The sequence below is a fragment of the Rhinatrema bivittatum genome, chromosome 13, assembly GCF_901001135.1.
Source record: "Rhinatrema bivittatum chromosome 13, aRhiBiv1.1, whole genome shotgun sequence".
Lineage (NCBI taxonomy): Eukaryota > Metazoa > Chordata > Amphibia > Gymnophiona > Rhinatrematidae > Rhinatrema > Rhinatrema bivittatum.
In genome coordinates this window covers 44,880,564-44,896,758 of record NC_042627.1, presented here as the reverse complement: position 1 = coordinate 44,896,758, position 16,195 = coordinate 44,880,564, and the positions used below count along the sequence as shown (strand labels likewise).

The 16,195-nt window shown below is 40.3% G+C and overlaps 1 protein-coding gene and 1 long non-coding RNA gene across 2 annotated transcripts in view; both read left to right on the top strand.

The window, feature by feature from the left end:
- Positions 1 to 899: 899 nt before the first annotated feature.
- Positions 900 to 4,448, top strand: LOC115075490. Its single transcript, XR_003852529.1, has 3 exons — positions 900 to 1,041; positions 1,574 to 1,659; positions 4,231 to 4,448. It is a non-coding gene; the product is annotated as an uncharacterized LOC115075490 (long non-coding RNA).
- Positions 4,449 to 6,176: 1,728 nt separating this feature from the next.
- AQP9 (aquaporin 9) overlaps positions 6,177 to 16,195 on the top strand; it is a 54,730-nt gene continuing 44,711 nt past the window's right edge. The window contains 2 exon segments of the mRNA XM_029575795.1: positions 6,177 to 6,485; positions 13,362 to 13,488. Of these exon segments, the coding sequence (XP_029431655.1) occupies positions 6,225 to 6,485; positions 13,362 to 13,488 (388 nt within the window). The 5' untranslated portion in view covers positions 6,177 to 6,224.

Below are 16,195 nucleotides of genomic sequence, written 5' to 3'. Positions count from 1 at the left end.
ATAGGTGCCCACCTTAGACAGCTGGCACTTTGATTTTACTTAACTTGCCTTGCCACCAACTACAGGTCCCCCACACTAGTACTCTTGCATTCTGTACACACATTTTTCTGTCCAAAACGCCTTGCTTTATGAGGAGTAAAGTATATGCACACAAAATGTAGGCACAATTGCAGATAAAACTATGCACTCTGCTGAGCGCACCTTATTAAGCTGGGCCCATAGAGAGGATTAATGCTCTGGAAAAGGTTGAATTTGATGGGCTGATTTATCTCTCTCTCTCTAGTGTCTCTTTCCCTGTTTGGCAGGAAACATCTCAGATGAGTTAAACTGAGTCAATTTTTTTTAGTAAGAAAACTTCAAGAATGGTTCTTAGGTATCATAACGTTGCAGGTTTTGAGACTACGTTAGTAAAACTTTTCCTGGTAAGAAATTCTTTAGATCTCTTATAAACTGCTTGCTCACTGCACTCACTCTCTCTACGAAGAGAAAAAGTGTCCCAGAGTAGCCTGCCAAAAATCTGGTAACTTTCAGGTCTGACAGGAGCAGGAACACCGGTACAGCACAGAAAAGCCAGCATGAGTGGGCCGGCTATTAGAAGAGAGGCAAAGCACAAAGGGTTCACACACGTACTGTCCCTGTGGTAGCTCCTCCACCTTTCCCCTTTCTGAGGCACCTGCATGGGCCACTTCCTGAATGACCTGACGCATGCACCATCGGGGAGAGGATGTGAATGCAACCTGCTGCTCTTTCAGACTCCCCCAGGCCTGTGCACGTGTTCCAAAGGCAGCTTGATTATCCGTAGGTTACCGCTGTGACCCCGTTGCCTCTGGGAGAATCAGAATCAATTGGACCCAGGAGGTAAATGAAAAAAAAAAAAAAGAAGAGGAGATGGACTGGTATCAAGCCGAAGGGGAGAGAGGGAGAAGAAGATAAGGGATCAGGCTGGAGTGAGGAAGAACCGGTCCAGGACCAGGAATTAAGTTAGGGGAGAGAGATCTAGAGATCGATTTGGGAGGATTGCTACTCACTTGAGCCCCGCAAGTAAGTGAATAGCCCTTTGCCCTGTGGCATTCTTGCTGCAGCCAGCTTTGGCTCTCCCGTTCAGATTGCCTTTGGAACCTTCACACTTGCCCCCTCCTGCCCTCTCTCTCCATTCTCTTGCTTCTTACACACTCATGAACATGCCCACCCACAGCCAAAATGATATTTTGCCCCGGATGAGATTGCCATGGCACGGTGATTAATTTCCTACTGTTGCTTTAAGTTTCTGCAGCTTCCTTGGTTTTTGTGGTCAGAGCAGTCTGCAACATTCTAGCTATTCGGCCTGTCCGTAGAGAGATTTCAGGCCTGTTTGTCAATGGGCATTGGTAGCTGGTGAAAGACAGAGTGCTCAGGCTTGCAGGGATTTTTTTTCACTTAGGGTTTGAAGCCCTGGCAAGCAACCAGCTCCTGATCTAGGTAGAACATAATCTCTTTTTTTTTTATTTGCTGTGTTTATCCTTCAGAAATGAGATCATTAGCAAACTAAACATAATTCTGGCACATGCTAATTTTCGTTGCATCATTGATCTAGGATGCAGTGTAGAAAATCACCAGACTGTATCCAACCTCTGCAGAAAAGACTACTCCATCCCATCTGATTGCATGGCTGTAAATGAGGTAGGTCACAGACTGCCCGGAGCTCGTTTCAGAAAGCGACATGGGCTCAGATTCCATCTGTGCAGACCCCACAGAGTTTGGACAAACTCGGTTCCTCTTCCTCTGTTTTTAATTACAAAATCGTACTTTAACAGACAGCATACTTACTCACTAAGTCACACAGGAAAATCTTTGGGGCAAGTACTTACTCTATCTGAATTCTAATAATGCTGTAAGCTGCCTTGAGCATGATTTGGAAAGGCTGGTTGAAAATCCCAAACTTAATTAACTTATCCGAATGAGGAACCGGAGAAAAACAGAAAGGATAATGCACATGTATAGGAAAATCAAGCAGCCTCAGCCATTTAAATGATAATTATATTCCATTGCTAGTAACTTGTGCAGTAGCTATGTGAATAGGCTACCCCCATTTATTTGAAATAACATGCACAAACTCACCAGCACACTTGCACCTATTCTTTGCCGGGCATAAAGTGTCTGCGAATTTACCTGCATAGTTAAAACAAATAAATATGCAAATAAATCCAAACTCTGCTCCCCCAGAATGCCTCTTTTTTTGTGTGCATAAAAATATGATTGAAATTAAGTTATGTGCATACTCTTATGCACACAAACCCTTGGCAATTTTATAACAAGCCAGCCATTAACACAAATGAGCCTGTGTTTTATGCATGTAAATGGCTTTGAAAATTACCCTCTTAGATCAGCTGAATCTTCCTTTCCTAAACTGCAGCTGTGATTTATTTTACATGCATTTACATTTCAAAGATGCTATTTTGTGATGTGATCAGGCATTATTTAAAAATAAACCCCACAGTACATACTCTCTTCATTACAAAATGCTTAACTACACTTCACTGACATGTAGTTCAAGTTTTTGCAATATTTGCTTGTATGAAGCGTTTTGCACATAATTTAACTGTGCACGCATAGCTAATGAGCTGCTTTGAATGTTTTTACCTCAAGATCACTCATTAGCATTGATTTTGTGGGAAAACTCACAAAACCAAAAGGTTTGTTTGCTAAAATCACTATTTGTGGAAAAAACCCCCCAAAAACAACACTGACATGTAGGAGCCCTTCCCTCTTGCTCACCCATTACAATAAGATACATCATTAGCACTCAGAAACAAGCATTGGATTGGGTAACAACTGGTCAAAGCTTTATTGGCTTCCAAATCAAACCTGAGCCATCACAATGCAAACCTCCCTGCACCCAGATGTCTGAGTGACATCTTCAACCTGCCAGGATTTCAAGCATCTTCTGTGGTTGTCTCTGCTATGGTCCAGCATATAGGGGGTTCCCACCAAGGCACAAATCCTCCAAACTTCTCACCTCTACCCATGAGGTAGCCCCTCCCAAACCAATCCAACAATTATAATACCCAACTTGCTTCAGGTTCACCATCCCTTACACTAGGACAACACATCTCTGTACAATTCACAATGTGGGTCTGCAAGCACAAAGCCACATTCCTGCTGCTCTAAGCTACCGCTGAACGTAACTTCCCTATCTCCACCCCCTCCACGGCTGCCAACCAATTGCAATGCCTCTTGCACTTGTATATTTTCTGCCTCTGCCTCCTCTTACCCTTAACGCCTGCCAAGTTTGCTCCACTTCCAGGTCCTGCAAACCATGTTGGTCAGTAGCAGGACGTCACCATGCCACCTCTTCAATAAAATGATATGTTCTACAAGGGCAAATAGCGCACATTCCATTTAGTACTCGCTTACAGTAATTTTAGCAAATCAACTTATCTTTGTAAATTTCAGCACAACTTAATACAGTGGCATACCAAACTGTGAAAATGTTGAAAACACTTTCCCAAAAAAACATGTGGCAAGGCTATGCCAGTCATTACATTATCTTTATGTGACTTTTGCTGTCTAGGGACAGTAGGGGGGAGCTTGATATTTTTTTATTCCTCCCATTGCTTTAACTCCACCTTTTTGGGAGTTAGACTTTTAGAGGTAATAAGACCTATGGAGCATGCCCAGTGCTTCAATGGGTTGGAGAGTGGAAAGGAGATACAGGAAGAGTGAGGAGTTGAAACCATCCCTGGGTTTCAATAGAAAGTAGATTGGAGAGCTGGAGATTCCCCCTGGATCTCACGGAAGGCAATTCAAGCATTTGGCAAGGAGATTTTGAGAAGAGTTTTTGGATTTTGATTGACCAGTGCCTGAGGGAATTGCATACCCCTGGTCAGGGGCGGATTGGCCCATCGGGGGATCGGGTATCCCCCGGTGGGCTAGTCACTCTGGTCACGTGGTCTGCCGAGCGTGGCCGCGACAGATCTGCGCTCGGCAGACCACGGGGTATCTTCTGGGCCGGTTTTGGGGGGAAATCCCCTGGTCGATCTTTACCCAGAATCTGCCCCTGCCCCTGGAATCCCAAAGGACTGGGACAGGATCTTTTGGCCCATTCGGCCAGTTAGCAGATTGGGTAAAGAGAAGGAAGTAGCCTTTTGAGACATTAACTCAAGAGACTTGTATGTTTGGATTGTAGTTGAAGTGTTTAACTTTTTGGAACCCAGTTTAATATTTTTGCTCAAGATAATTTTCTTCTTTCAGCCCAGTTCATGCCAGAACTGGAACTACACTCTGAAAATATCCTCACCAGTAACAGTGGGATAATTAATCAGGATGAAGGTGCAAGAGAAAGAAGGGACGTGAACAGAAGAAGGATGGACAGAGAAACCATTTGCTATTTATTGATCATTAGATGTATAATGATTCTTGTGTTTGTCACCTTGAACTGGATCCTCTTCTTTAAGTTACAGTAAAGAATTATATATTATTTGAACGCCAACTACAGACTCCAGTGTTTTCTTTGAGTGTACCCTAGTGTGGACGTACTAAGGGATGACTCCTGGTTTCTTCCTGTGGTGTTAATTTTGGCTTCCTGCTCTTATTTTTCACTATCTTGACACCTCCTGAACTATTTGATCTAGTGTGTGAAGTAGTCATGGAAATTGTGATCGACAGCGCGGAAGAGAAATCTTCCTCACCATCTGGACTTGAGCCCAGACCCATAGCACCCCTAAGTAACTGTAGGATATAGCACCAAAATGGGGGACCAACTACAAACATGTATTTTCTCCGATGATTATTTGCTATAGCAGGGTATTTGCCCACTAACATTGTTTTCTTTCTACAGAAGAGGAAAATAGAACTTCCAAAAATATTCATTGTAAGAGGAAGCTCTTGACATAGTAGCACTCTTCATTCTTCAAATGCTTTTGATAAACATTTAAAGTTGAATTTTAAAAGCCCAACACATGCAATAATTAGGGGATGCACAAATATGTTGGGCTCACACACACCAAAAGGATTATAAAAGCTACCCAGCTATGTGCATAAATGCTTGCAAATCACATGCAAAGCAGCTCATAATAGGGAAGGGAATCTGGGGAGGGTCATGCAAAATATCATGTATATTGTGCAATATCACCGCAATAGTGTTCTAACACGTGATAAATGCTGATTAATGCACATTAGAGCACTATCACAGCTTGATGCATCTCCCTGTAAGCCCTCCAGGGATAGGGAAATACCTATAGTACCTCAATATAATCCATTTTGAAGTGCTGAAAAGCAGAATATAAATCAATACTATCCCTTATACTATCCGTCATTTTTTGCATCGCAAGATGCATATGCACATTTTAAAAATTTAGTCAAAAGGGAGGAGTTTGGGTGGAGTTCATGAAAATGAGGGGTGTTTAATGTTGTGTGCAATAGCATAACGCTCATTATCACTGGAAATAACTATACCTTTCACCTTTTATCGCAAATCCTGTTTTGGGCAGGAGAGGGAGAGGGTGCTCTCTCTCTCTCTCTCTCTCTCACCCAAAACATGGAAAGGTCTGGGCAGTTCACAAGCTACAAAGTAAGAATATCCCAGGTGCAATAAACTTAACACACATTGTGGTAAAATACCTATGCAAAGCAGTAAAATAGCATGCATTATGGTAACTAAAAAATTACCGAAACCACACCTCTTTTTAATTGCAGGCACTATTCATGCGGAATTTATAGCAAAATGATGAATCTAGGTCTGGCTAGATTACATGGGATATTCAGCAACACAGCTATGCTAATGCATATCCCTGTATTTGGCATTAATTAGCCAGATAAGTAGCTTTGAATATCAGGCTCACAGAATATTACCAGTTCAATTTGACATAAAAATCTGAAATGCAAAGGTGGTGGATACTCTGTTCCAAAATTCTTCTGCAAAATTTATTGACCTATGTGATAACTAGGTACTTGCAGTCTTCTCCCTAAGGACTCCTTGCACTAACATATCCCCTTATAAGTGAGAAAGAGGGGGCTATCTGGTGGATTAATGATACTGTTTGTGCAGAGAGTCATAGTGATGGCAGGGAGATAATAGTTTGGGTACATGCCAGATTATGGGCAAGGTTTGGTTTACCCTTCCTGTCAAACTTTGATTCCGTCTCAATCTCTGTAACTGGCAGTAAAACTTACAAAATGAGGTTGGGGGTCATGGAGAGAGCAGCTCGGTCAATGACTGTGCAGTCAGATTTTCCTGCTGGTGTTATATGAATAATTTGGCCAAGCAAATGCAGAGAGCTCACATTTTCAGTATAGAAGTGAGGAGGAGATTAAAGATTGATTCATTGGGAAGCACTACGGAGGAAGGTTTATTCAGTTGCAGTAGGAACTGGAAGACACCAGGGGAAGCAACGCCCTCAGCAAAAATGAATGCAAAGAGCAGAAGAAGCTTGAAAGATAAGATTTCACTTAAGAACAGCCTGGTAAAAGAAACCCTGTCCGAGTTCTTTGCAACTTCTTTACTGATTGTAAGTGCCAGATGCTTTCCTACCCCTATTCTGCTCAGACATTTTGTTGATCGGTTTGGTTTGTTACAGGTTATGTTGATCGGTTTGGTTATGTTACAAAAATGCACAGTACATACCAAAATATTTTGTTTTAGGTTGCTGAGTATGGGACTGAATATGAATGCTTTATGCTTAATAACGAAAGAATAATTATATATATATATATATGAATAGCAAGTACAATCAGCCATCTTTCGTTCATTCTACATATTGCTAGTAAGTTGTTTGTTTTTTTTTGTTACTGACACCATTGTTTGAATGAAGATAAAAAATAATTTATGGTAACATCAGAAAGTTACAAGTTTCTTCAGCGCACAAGCATTTGCAGCTTTGGGAACATAGCACTCTCTTGTCTGGTTAACCTTTTACCTACAAGTGCAACTTTTCTTGCCAATTGTAACATTTTACTGTCCAGCTATAAACTGATGGAAAACGTGTTCATTGATCATACTAGGTTTCTACAGTATTTATAGCTCTTGAAATGCAAAATATCTGTGACCATGTTTAAATGCATCAGCTACATTAATATCATGCAAATAGTAATAGTAAATTATACTCTGTGGAGGTAATTTTGTAACAGCCCACATATGTATGACGACAAATAACATGCATAACTTCTAGCAATTTTCATAGGAAACTTGTGTGTGTTATGTTCACTTTGAAAATTATCCCACCAACAATTGAAAAGAAGACTGCACCTAGATTATATTCACTTTGCCTCGGCTCCTAAAGCTAAAGCCGCATGGGTATGGGAATCAAGAAATTTACGTAATTGTGAAATCTCAAAAAATACATATTTCTGACTTTGACTCAAAATCTCACACCTACATGGGTACTTCACAATCATTTTACCTCCCATATTTTCTACTTCAGTTCTTAAATCTAGGAATTTTCTCCTCCTCTGCTGCGTCATTCTAGATAAATTTATTTATTTATTTATTTTAATGATTTTATATACCGACATCCGTTTGCACATTGCATCGGTTTACAAATAACTTATAACCAACGTATAAAATAGGCATAGCCTTTACAATGAACAGAAGGAACAGTCAACAAGAATATTTCAATAAACCAAATATTTTAACAGGTAACTTCAATTATGGGTAGTTTACATTAGGAGATGGGGATAAAATTACTATAGGAGGGCTATGTACAGAGTTAAAAAAAAAATCAGGATATATCCAAATTTTTCCCCCATGAAAATTTTCCATTCTGTTTCTCATATAAAGGCGAAACATAGCATCTCTATCAGTAGCGAATACAAAGGAAACATGCAATGTTGATCTAGTTACAATCTTGGTTTTTATAGTAGCTTCTATTACATCAGTTAGATTTAATGATAATTCACCTGATTTATTCTCTACTGGTATACTACCTTTAGTAGAGGCATAGATTGTTGAGGCCATTTTAAAACATGAGTTAAATATTCTTTAAACATATATAACGGTAATACCAAGTCAAGTTTGGGGAAATTCAACACTCTAAGATTTAAATATTTTTGAGACTTTTCAATAGTCTCTAATCTTTTATCATGTAGTATCTCAGTTTTAGTGAATCTTTGACCTTTAACCGCTTATTATTCTTTATTTTCCTTCCTGGGGTTTATTTTAGTTTACCTTATTTTATATATAATACAGATAGAAAGCAGATGGAATATATATCAATATTGTATTGCTTATTAGATTATGGAAATATCTGTATTCTTTATTTTTCTTTTTTGTATTAGTATTGTAAAATGCATAAATAAAAAATAAAATAAAAAAAAAGAAAATTATCTCACCATAACTCCCCCGCCCCCCCCCCCCCCCCCCCCACACACACACACACATACCTTCTAATTTATGCACAGAAAAGTTTTGGGAAAATGTATTCATGTGCTTTTGAAAATCAACAAGTATATTCCTAGGTCAAACCTGTCCCCAACTCTGCCCCCAGGAATGCCTTCGCTCAGTCCGGGTAAACTTATGCACCTACAGTACATGTGCACATTGAATGGAATATTTTCTTACCCTCCCCTAGAACACAAATACATTTAGTGCTAATCTTGTACTACCTTTCTTCTACCAACTCAAATACACACACATGCATTCATTGGTCTCTTCAGTTCACAGGACCTGCCATATTTTTACATCTTTCAATTTTTCATTTTATGGAAATGAGAGGAGGGGTGAGGGACTAGCCCAGTGGTGCAGTGGCAGGGCTTAGTGGCCAGGTTCAATTACTCTGCACCCAGGCTTGAGAAGGGCTGAAGATGCTGCAGAGCTCGGGGGGGGGAGGAAAGGAGTTTCAGTCATCACTCAACAGCGACATCAAGGGAGATGAAGAGGGTAGCACAGAGTTTGAGGAGATCCACAAAGAACATTCATCAGATTATATTTGCCTAGATGTGGTATAAAACCATTAATTTCCATATTAAAAGTATATTAATTTACTATTAATTTTCCACCTTTCATTAACCCTCAAGGCAGGTAATAGGGATATGCACTTAAATATTTTTTTCATTTTATTTTTGTTGTTTTTTTTTCTTTTATGGTTTATTTCATTTTAATGTGTTTATTTTAAATTAAATAAACCAAAAACTAATGAAAAATAACTAAAGAAAAGAAAAAAACAACATGAAAGGGAATGGACAGGATTCCCTCCTCCTTGAGGGAAAAAAAAAAGAAACAACAGTTCTGGTGTCACAGAACTTTTAAAAAAATAAAACCCTTCCCAAGCCTGCCAGCACCCTCTCTCCTCCCACCCTAGATGCCTCTTACCCCATCCATGGATCTTAAGAACTTGAAATGGGGCTGGAGCGATCCATGGTTGCTCCTGTCCTGCCACATCTTTATTGTACCTCCATACAACAAAATGGTGCCTGCCTCAAGGCCAGCTCATGCCATCTTTAAATACTGGCCCAGCGGGGCGGGAGTGCCTGGAGATTGTTTCTGCCCCATTTGGATTTTGAAATATCCATGGACAGGGTGAGATGGGTCTAAGGAGGGCTTCAAGTTTTTCCTTTTTATGGTGCTACCCAGTGCTGTGTTTTTTTTCCAGCAGGGGAGGGAGCAGGACTGATGAATGCTTTGGAAAATGAAAAGAAAGAAAAATCAAAAAAATTTTGTTTTTTTTTCTAAATAAAATGAAACAAAACATTAAACTCCATTGTCATTTCATGTTTCGTTTCAAACAAACACACATCCCTAGCAGATTACAAAGTTATAAAACACAAAAATACATACTAATTTGCCTCTGATTCCTAATCCAACTCAGTTACTAAACTTATATAAAGCAGCTCAGATCTAATCTACAAATAGAATTTATTTAGGAAATTACCATTATGCAGAGTCAAATGTTTCTTCATAAAAACTGCTTAGAGTTATTTTACAGCAATTCTAGGTATATTTAGGCAGGGCCTAAGTCTTGCTATACCCTATCCCCCTCACACACCTCTAAACATATCAAATAGTGTCAAGATACACATTTCCTTTTGAGTTTCACATTTAAAAATGTGTAAAAACTGGCTCAGGTGAAATAGAGATTAAAATTACACCCAAACACCACACTTTCTGTGATGCTATCATGCTCTTGAAAATCTGTTTAATTTTCTGGTAGATAAAAAAAAATAGAATTTCAGTATTTAAAATAAAACCCTGTTTTCTGCAAATAATTAAATTGTTGCTAGGAAATATATATTTCCAAGAATTAAAGAGCTGTGTTTCGCAAGACCTAAAGCCTATGAGCTCAGTCACATGAATTCCTGTATATTTTAGGAAGTACTAGGCATCAAGAACTAGGTGTGGTCTAACTCAGAGCTCTGAACCACACATTAGGACAAATCTCCTCTTCCATGGACCTTATGTGACCTTTGCAAGTGACTTCATCTTCCTGTGCTGCAGTTTAACTGATTATACTTGGGTCATAAGTAGAATTCCTTCCTCCTTTTCCCCTTTGGAAGCTGTTATGCAGTCTGAGTACCACAAATGTGCTGGCAGAAAAGCCACATCACATGCGCATGCACGTTTCTGTAAAGCGCCCAGGGATCTTGTTTAATGAAAGGCACTGCATAAATTCAAATTATTGATAAATCTTGCAAAATGCAACAAAACTGTAACACACTGCCTTCACCATTTTGTACTTTTTGTCTAGAATCCTGTTTATGTTTCTGATTAAGCTTATTGAATGTTATAATTGCCAAATAAGAGGTGGAAATTACAAACAGATGATATCCCCCAGCAATTCTGAGAGCTCTGTTCTGTACTTGGAAAACTGCATTGAGGAGGAAACCTGTTTAAAATGAAGATTCTTGAAGGAACTCTGTTTCTCTATGTAATAAGTCAGTGGTGGCCAACTACTGTCCTCGAGAGCCACAAATCGTCCTGGTTTTCAGGATACCCACAATGAATATGCATGAGATAGATTTGCATACAATGGACGCAGTGCATGCAAATCTATCTCATGCATTTTCATTCTGGATATCCTGCAAACCTGGCCGATTTGTGGTTCTCAAAGTCCGGAGTTGGCTCCCCTGTAATAAGTGATTCCTGTTTTATCAGAAAAATCAGAATAGTTAAACAGTCCTAAAAGTGGCTATGTGAGGAGATCCTAATGCCACATTCCACAGACATGTGTAGATCTTTAAAAATGTGTTGCAAGAGGCATGAAATTTGTTTCAATTTTTCTGTTGGTTTAGGGCAGCAGAACCTGTAGAAGTTCAAGGGAAGGGAGGTTACTTAATGTTTTTTACCTTAATGTTTCATTGTAACAGAAAATTAAAGATTGCAATGAAAAAAATTAAACTAGATTTCTGGTGCACCAGCTGTGCTTTTCCACCCCTGCCCAAGGCTGAGAATTTGCTTAACAGGCTTAACGAGAAGGCATAAGGATTTTTTTCTTTTGGTTGATAACTAGAGAAATTTTTTTCCAACAATAAATGCAGTTTTTGAAAGATGGAACTTCTTCTTCCCTCTACATTAGTTCATACAGTTAACATCTTTGCTTAATAGCAGCACCTACTGCATCAAGACTAACATGCGCAAATTTTAAGAGTTACAGTTGGATGATGCCCAAGCCAGGTGCTAAATGCATAAAGTCAAATGCATTACAAATGGAGTGACTTTTCAATAGTCACTAGATGTCAAACTTTGCTGTTGAACATCTGCCCTCTTTAGATCCATGAGATTTTACATCCATAGAATAGAAGTTCATTCTCAAAATGTATTGAGCTGAATGATGTCCAGATGAAAGAACTGATGTGTCATTTAATTGGCATGGCCAATGAGTTGGAAGTGTACCTCTTCTGAGATGTACCCTTAGTGTGGCTTACTAGCCAGTAGGGGTTGCTACAATAGTAAGTGTGGCCTTCCTTCCCTTCCCAGGCTAGAGAACAAAAATGATTGATTTTTACCCACTTGAAATGCTCAAAAGAGGATCAAAATCTTATCCCCATTATCATGAGTGCTGATAATTTGGACAACACATTCAACATAGCAATATCACAGAATAACTATTTATTGAAATTACACAGTGGGGTCCTGCACCGGGAGGGGGAGTTATTGTTTCACGTATGTTAAGGAGTGATTTGGAAGGCCTGTGGCGTGGTGGGGGGAGTGGCAGATTGTTCATGGAGGGCCCATGAGGTGTGGGTAAAAGGTCAGGGGCTTTTTATAAATGTAATACTTTTTTTTTTTTTTTTGTAAATAGCAGTGGCAGAAAACAAAATGAAAAAAAAAAGAATGATAATTTGTTTATTTTTCTTTCGTTTCATTTGAAAAACTAACAAAATAGGAAACGTGTACATTTCTTATTTCATTTCAAATGGCATCACAATCCTATTTTATATCTAATAATAACAACAAGGTCCCCCCCATGCCTGCATTGTTGGTATGCATAGTGAGCTCTGCCTCTCTCTCTCTCTCTCTCTGTACGCTCCAACTCCACCCCTCTTTCTCTCTGTATGGAAATTGAGCTCTGCCCCTGTACTCTCCAGCTTTGCCCTTTCTCTCTGTGTTGTCCAATCCATTCTCTACCTCCTTATATGGAAATTGAGCTCCACCCCCTCTCTCACTGTACTTTCTAGCTCCACCTTTCCCTCTCTCTGTAATTTTGAATCCATTTTCTAGTATCACACAATAAACCCAAGCTCAGAGCATGCTCTCTACTACCACATATCTTAATTACACACTTCCTACACATCACAGTATTTTCCCATCCCTGGACGGGATTTTACTACTAGTGCATTCATAATTCAGTCATTTTACGAACAAAATCTATCATTTACTTCTCTCATGCTTGGATCAGAAATTGCTGGGCATTTAGGCTGCATCCCTTTTTGGGGTTTTTTTGGGTTTTTTTTTACTATGTAGGACAAGGGGGGGACCTTAAGTTAGCCAGTGCCATCTAGGTGGACTTTGGTGTCAGCAGGGCAGGAGCGATTGGAAATCATTCTGGCCCCTATAATCCCCCAAGGAGTTCTGAATGGTAAGGAGGAGATTCGGAAGGGGAGGGAGACAGGGAGCCACCAGCCAGGGGAAAAGGCTTTTTTCTGACCCATTTTGTCATTTTTACAGTGTGAGACAAGACATGGATCACTTTTTGGGATGCTTACGGATTATAACCACACAATCTGTATCTGCCACTCACTAGTGCAGTCCTCAGCCTTTTTTTATTTTTTAGCATGTTTGCTTATTTTAAATATTTTAAAAATCATTCTTCAAAGTCTATATCCACTTTTAAATATTTGAAACTCTGCATTACATTGCCTAATGGCTGTCGAATATAATTTGAGTGTTTTAATTAAAGCTAATATATAGCAGCCTCCTAGTGATTTTCAACCATTCCCTTTCTGTTTGACAGACCCTTGGGTGCGGCTGTATTGCTCAGTCTGTCCTGAGTCAAGGGGCTGCTGGGAATATTATCACGATAAGTGCTGGGTTTGCAATGGCAGTGACTATGGCAGTGTATGTAGCAGGAGGTGTATCTGGTAAGTAACCTTTATTCCTATTTAATAACAGAAGTAGTCTATGGACTGTTTGCTAAACTTTCAAAGGCACCTGGGAGTTAGAAGGCATAAATATGAATACAGAAGTTTGAGGCAGGCAGTTTTCATCCCAGGGGATGTAGCTGGGTAACTAGTAGGTTATCCAGCTCAGAGCCCTTTGGAAATTGCTCTCTGTGAGAGAGTCAGGCAAGTTTGATACCCTGCTCAAACATTGCCTTGCTGCTGAGCAGCTGAATTCAGCCACCTTGTTTCATTATTATCTTGAATACTCAATTATATGTATGTAATTAAACCTCCCACCCCTTTCCATAGAACTAGGAGAGGCAAAGTATACAGGAACTTTTATATTCATTATAACATGTGGCAAATTTTCATATGGAAATCACATGGCACAGGTATGTAGGGAGCACCAAGTCACCCAAATTCAGGGCTGGCAGCAATTTCTGGGTAGTAAAGTTATTCATCACATAAAAATATAATGCCCTATCTTAGAAAAATAATATTGCTTAGAGGCCCTACATATCTTAAGAAAACCAAACAGATATCCTTTACCTGGATTTTTAGGCTGCAGGAGCAGCCACTGGAGTAGCAGAAAGAGGAACCAAAGGTCTCAGAGCAGCATCAACCATCTCTGAGGAAAAGAGGAGCCGAGTCAACTTGCCAGCACACAGGCGGCAGGAAGCTTAAATGCTTTGTTTAGTTTGTTTTATTGTTCAGTAAATATATTTGTATTTTGTGTGTGTGTGTATGTGTGTATATATATATATATATATATATATATATATATATATGATGTTCTTATTTACAGTACATAGTAAAATGGTAAATGATGGCAGATAAGGACCAGTTTGATCCAGTAGTTGCTGTCCCGGGGAAGTGTGCGTTGGCAGCCGACCAGCGCATCGAGTTTATTTCTGCTCTTGAGCAGTAAGAATAGAAATTAAAAAATTAGGAGTGCCTAGGTAGGGAAAAGGGAGGAAGGTTAGGTAGGGGGATAGGGAACTGGGGAAAAGGCCAATCGCATCACCGTTCGTAATTGGAAAATCCCCCCCACCCGCTCATATGTGCAAGATGTTAAAATCTGGCGCACACTTGCACGCGGACATCGTATTTTAGAATATGTGTGCAGTGACACGTGTATGTTATAAAATCAGCTCGTTCATGTACGCACGCCAGGAACTGCATGCGGGTCTTAAAATCGACCCCTTAGCTGGATTAACATTGATTTTCAGCACTAACTGGCAAAATTTAGTTGTGCTACTCCAGCTGCACAAATAGCAGTCCTACAGTTAGATTTGAGCAAATTTTCAGCTGGTTAGGCTTGACTGAAAGTGTGGCTAAAATAAGCATCTACTGTTAGAGGGTTAATTTTGCAACTTAGCAGCTCCTTGACTCCATAATCTTCAGTATGTAACATTGTGCTTAATCATATGTATGGCCTCAATATTCAAAGCTGAGCAGCTATATAAATTATCCAGCTAAGAGTTATATGGATAAGTACGTCTTCCCCAAATCCACCATTGCCCGCTCATTAGCTATCAGGCTATCTACTTACTTCAATAAGTACTTATCCAGCTACGTGACTGCTGAATGTAGCCAGATATTCAGCGGCCCCCAGTTAGCTGGATAAGTCAATACTTATCTGGCTAAGTAGCACTAGATATCTGCCTCATAATTCTGTACCTTTGAAACAGTGTAAAATAAGCTAACAATAAGGGGATACGTGTAGGAGCCCATGACCACCAGCAGGCCTCCAGGATAGCAAATAAATATACTGAAGATGATTGCTGGCAACTAGCCTCAAATTATGCACATTTCCATAGAATTCAAGTTTAATTGACTGAGAAAGCAAATTCTCGTCTTCCTGTATTAAGACGGAACCTTTTGGCTCAATTGTAATCCTGCATCAGGATAACTTGCAATACCATCTGTTTGAATTCTGTTCTATAAATGAATAAGGATTAAGTACAGCTGCTGTCACCTAGCCTATGCAGCAAGGTTACACATCTTCACAAGGGATAGTGTGGAAAAAGTATGACTGAAGGACCGGCAGTGCTGGCTAGTCCTGCACCGCCGAGGATAATGCAGGAATAAGTGCACAAAAGCGTGAGGGATGGCAAGAGATGGGGAGGGGTAGCACTTAGGGTGGTTGTTTTGGGGGCAGGGAAAATGGCCATAGGGATGCGATTCGAATCACTGGTCCAGAATTGGCTAACGGGGTGGGGTGATGACGCAGAGGGGTCTTGGCGCCACTCTGATCGGGCGGGCGGCTTCAGCAGTAGGGCCTTGGCTCGCTATCCCTCCCGCCCTTCCTTATGTTTGTTGGTGGGGCATGTTTAATGTTGGGACTATGTTTGTCGCAGTGGTGGCGGAAACCCAAACCCAAGTTACTATTGGAAGAATTGTAATGTTAAAAAGGGGGGAAAGGTGGGGCAACTCGTGCAGTTGGGGGGGGCCGCTGCACGAGACGGCCTGTGAGCTGCGGGGCTATAGCTCAGGGCTAGGGCTTGCCCTCGCTGGTGGTGAGGCGGGGTAAGTGGGGGGGAAATAAGGGTGGGTATTTGCTTTACCACTGGGGCGAGGTGGTAGAGGCGGCAAGGAGGGAGGAAAGGGAGGGAAGATAAAGAGGGGGGGGGGTTGTTATTATTGAGAATGTTATGATGTTATAATTAGAGTTCAGGCTCAGGTT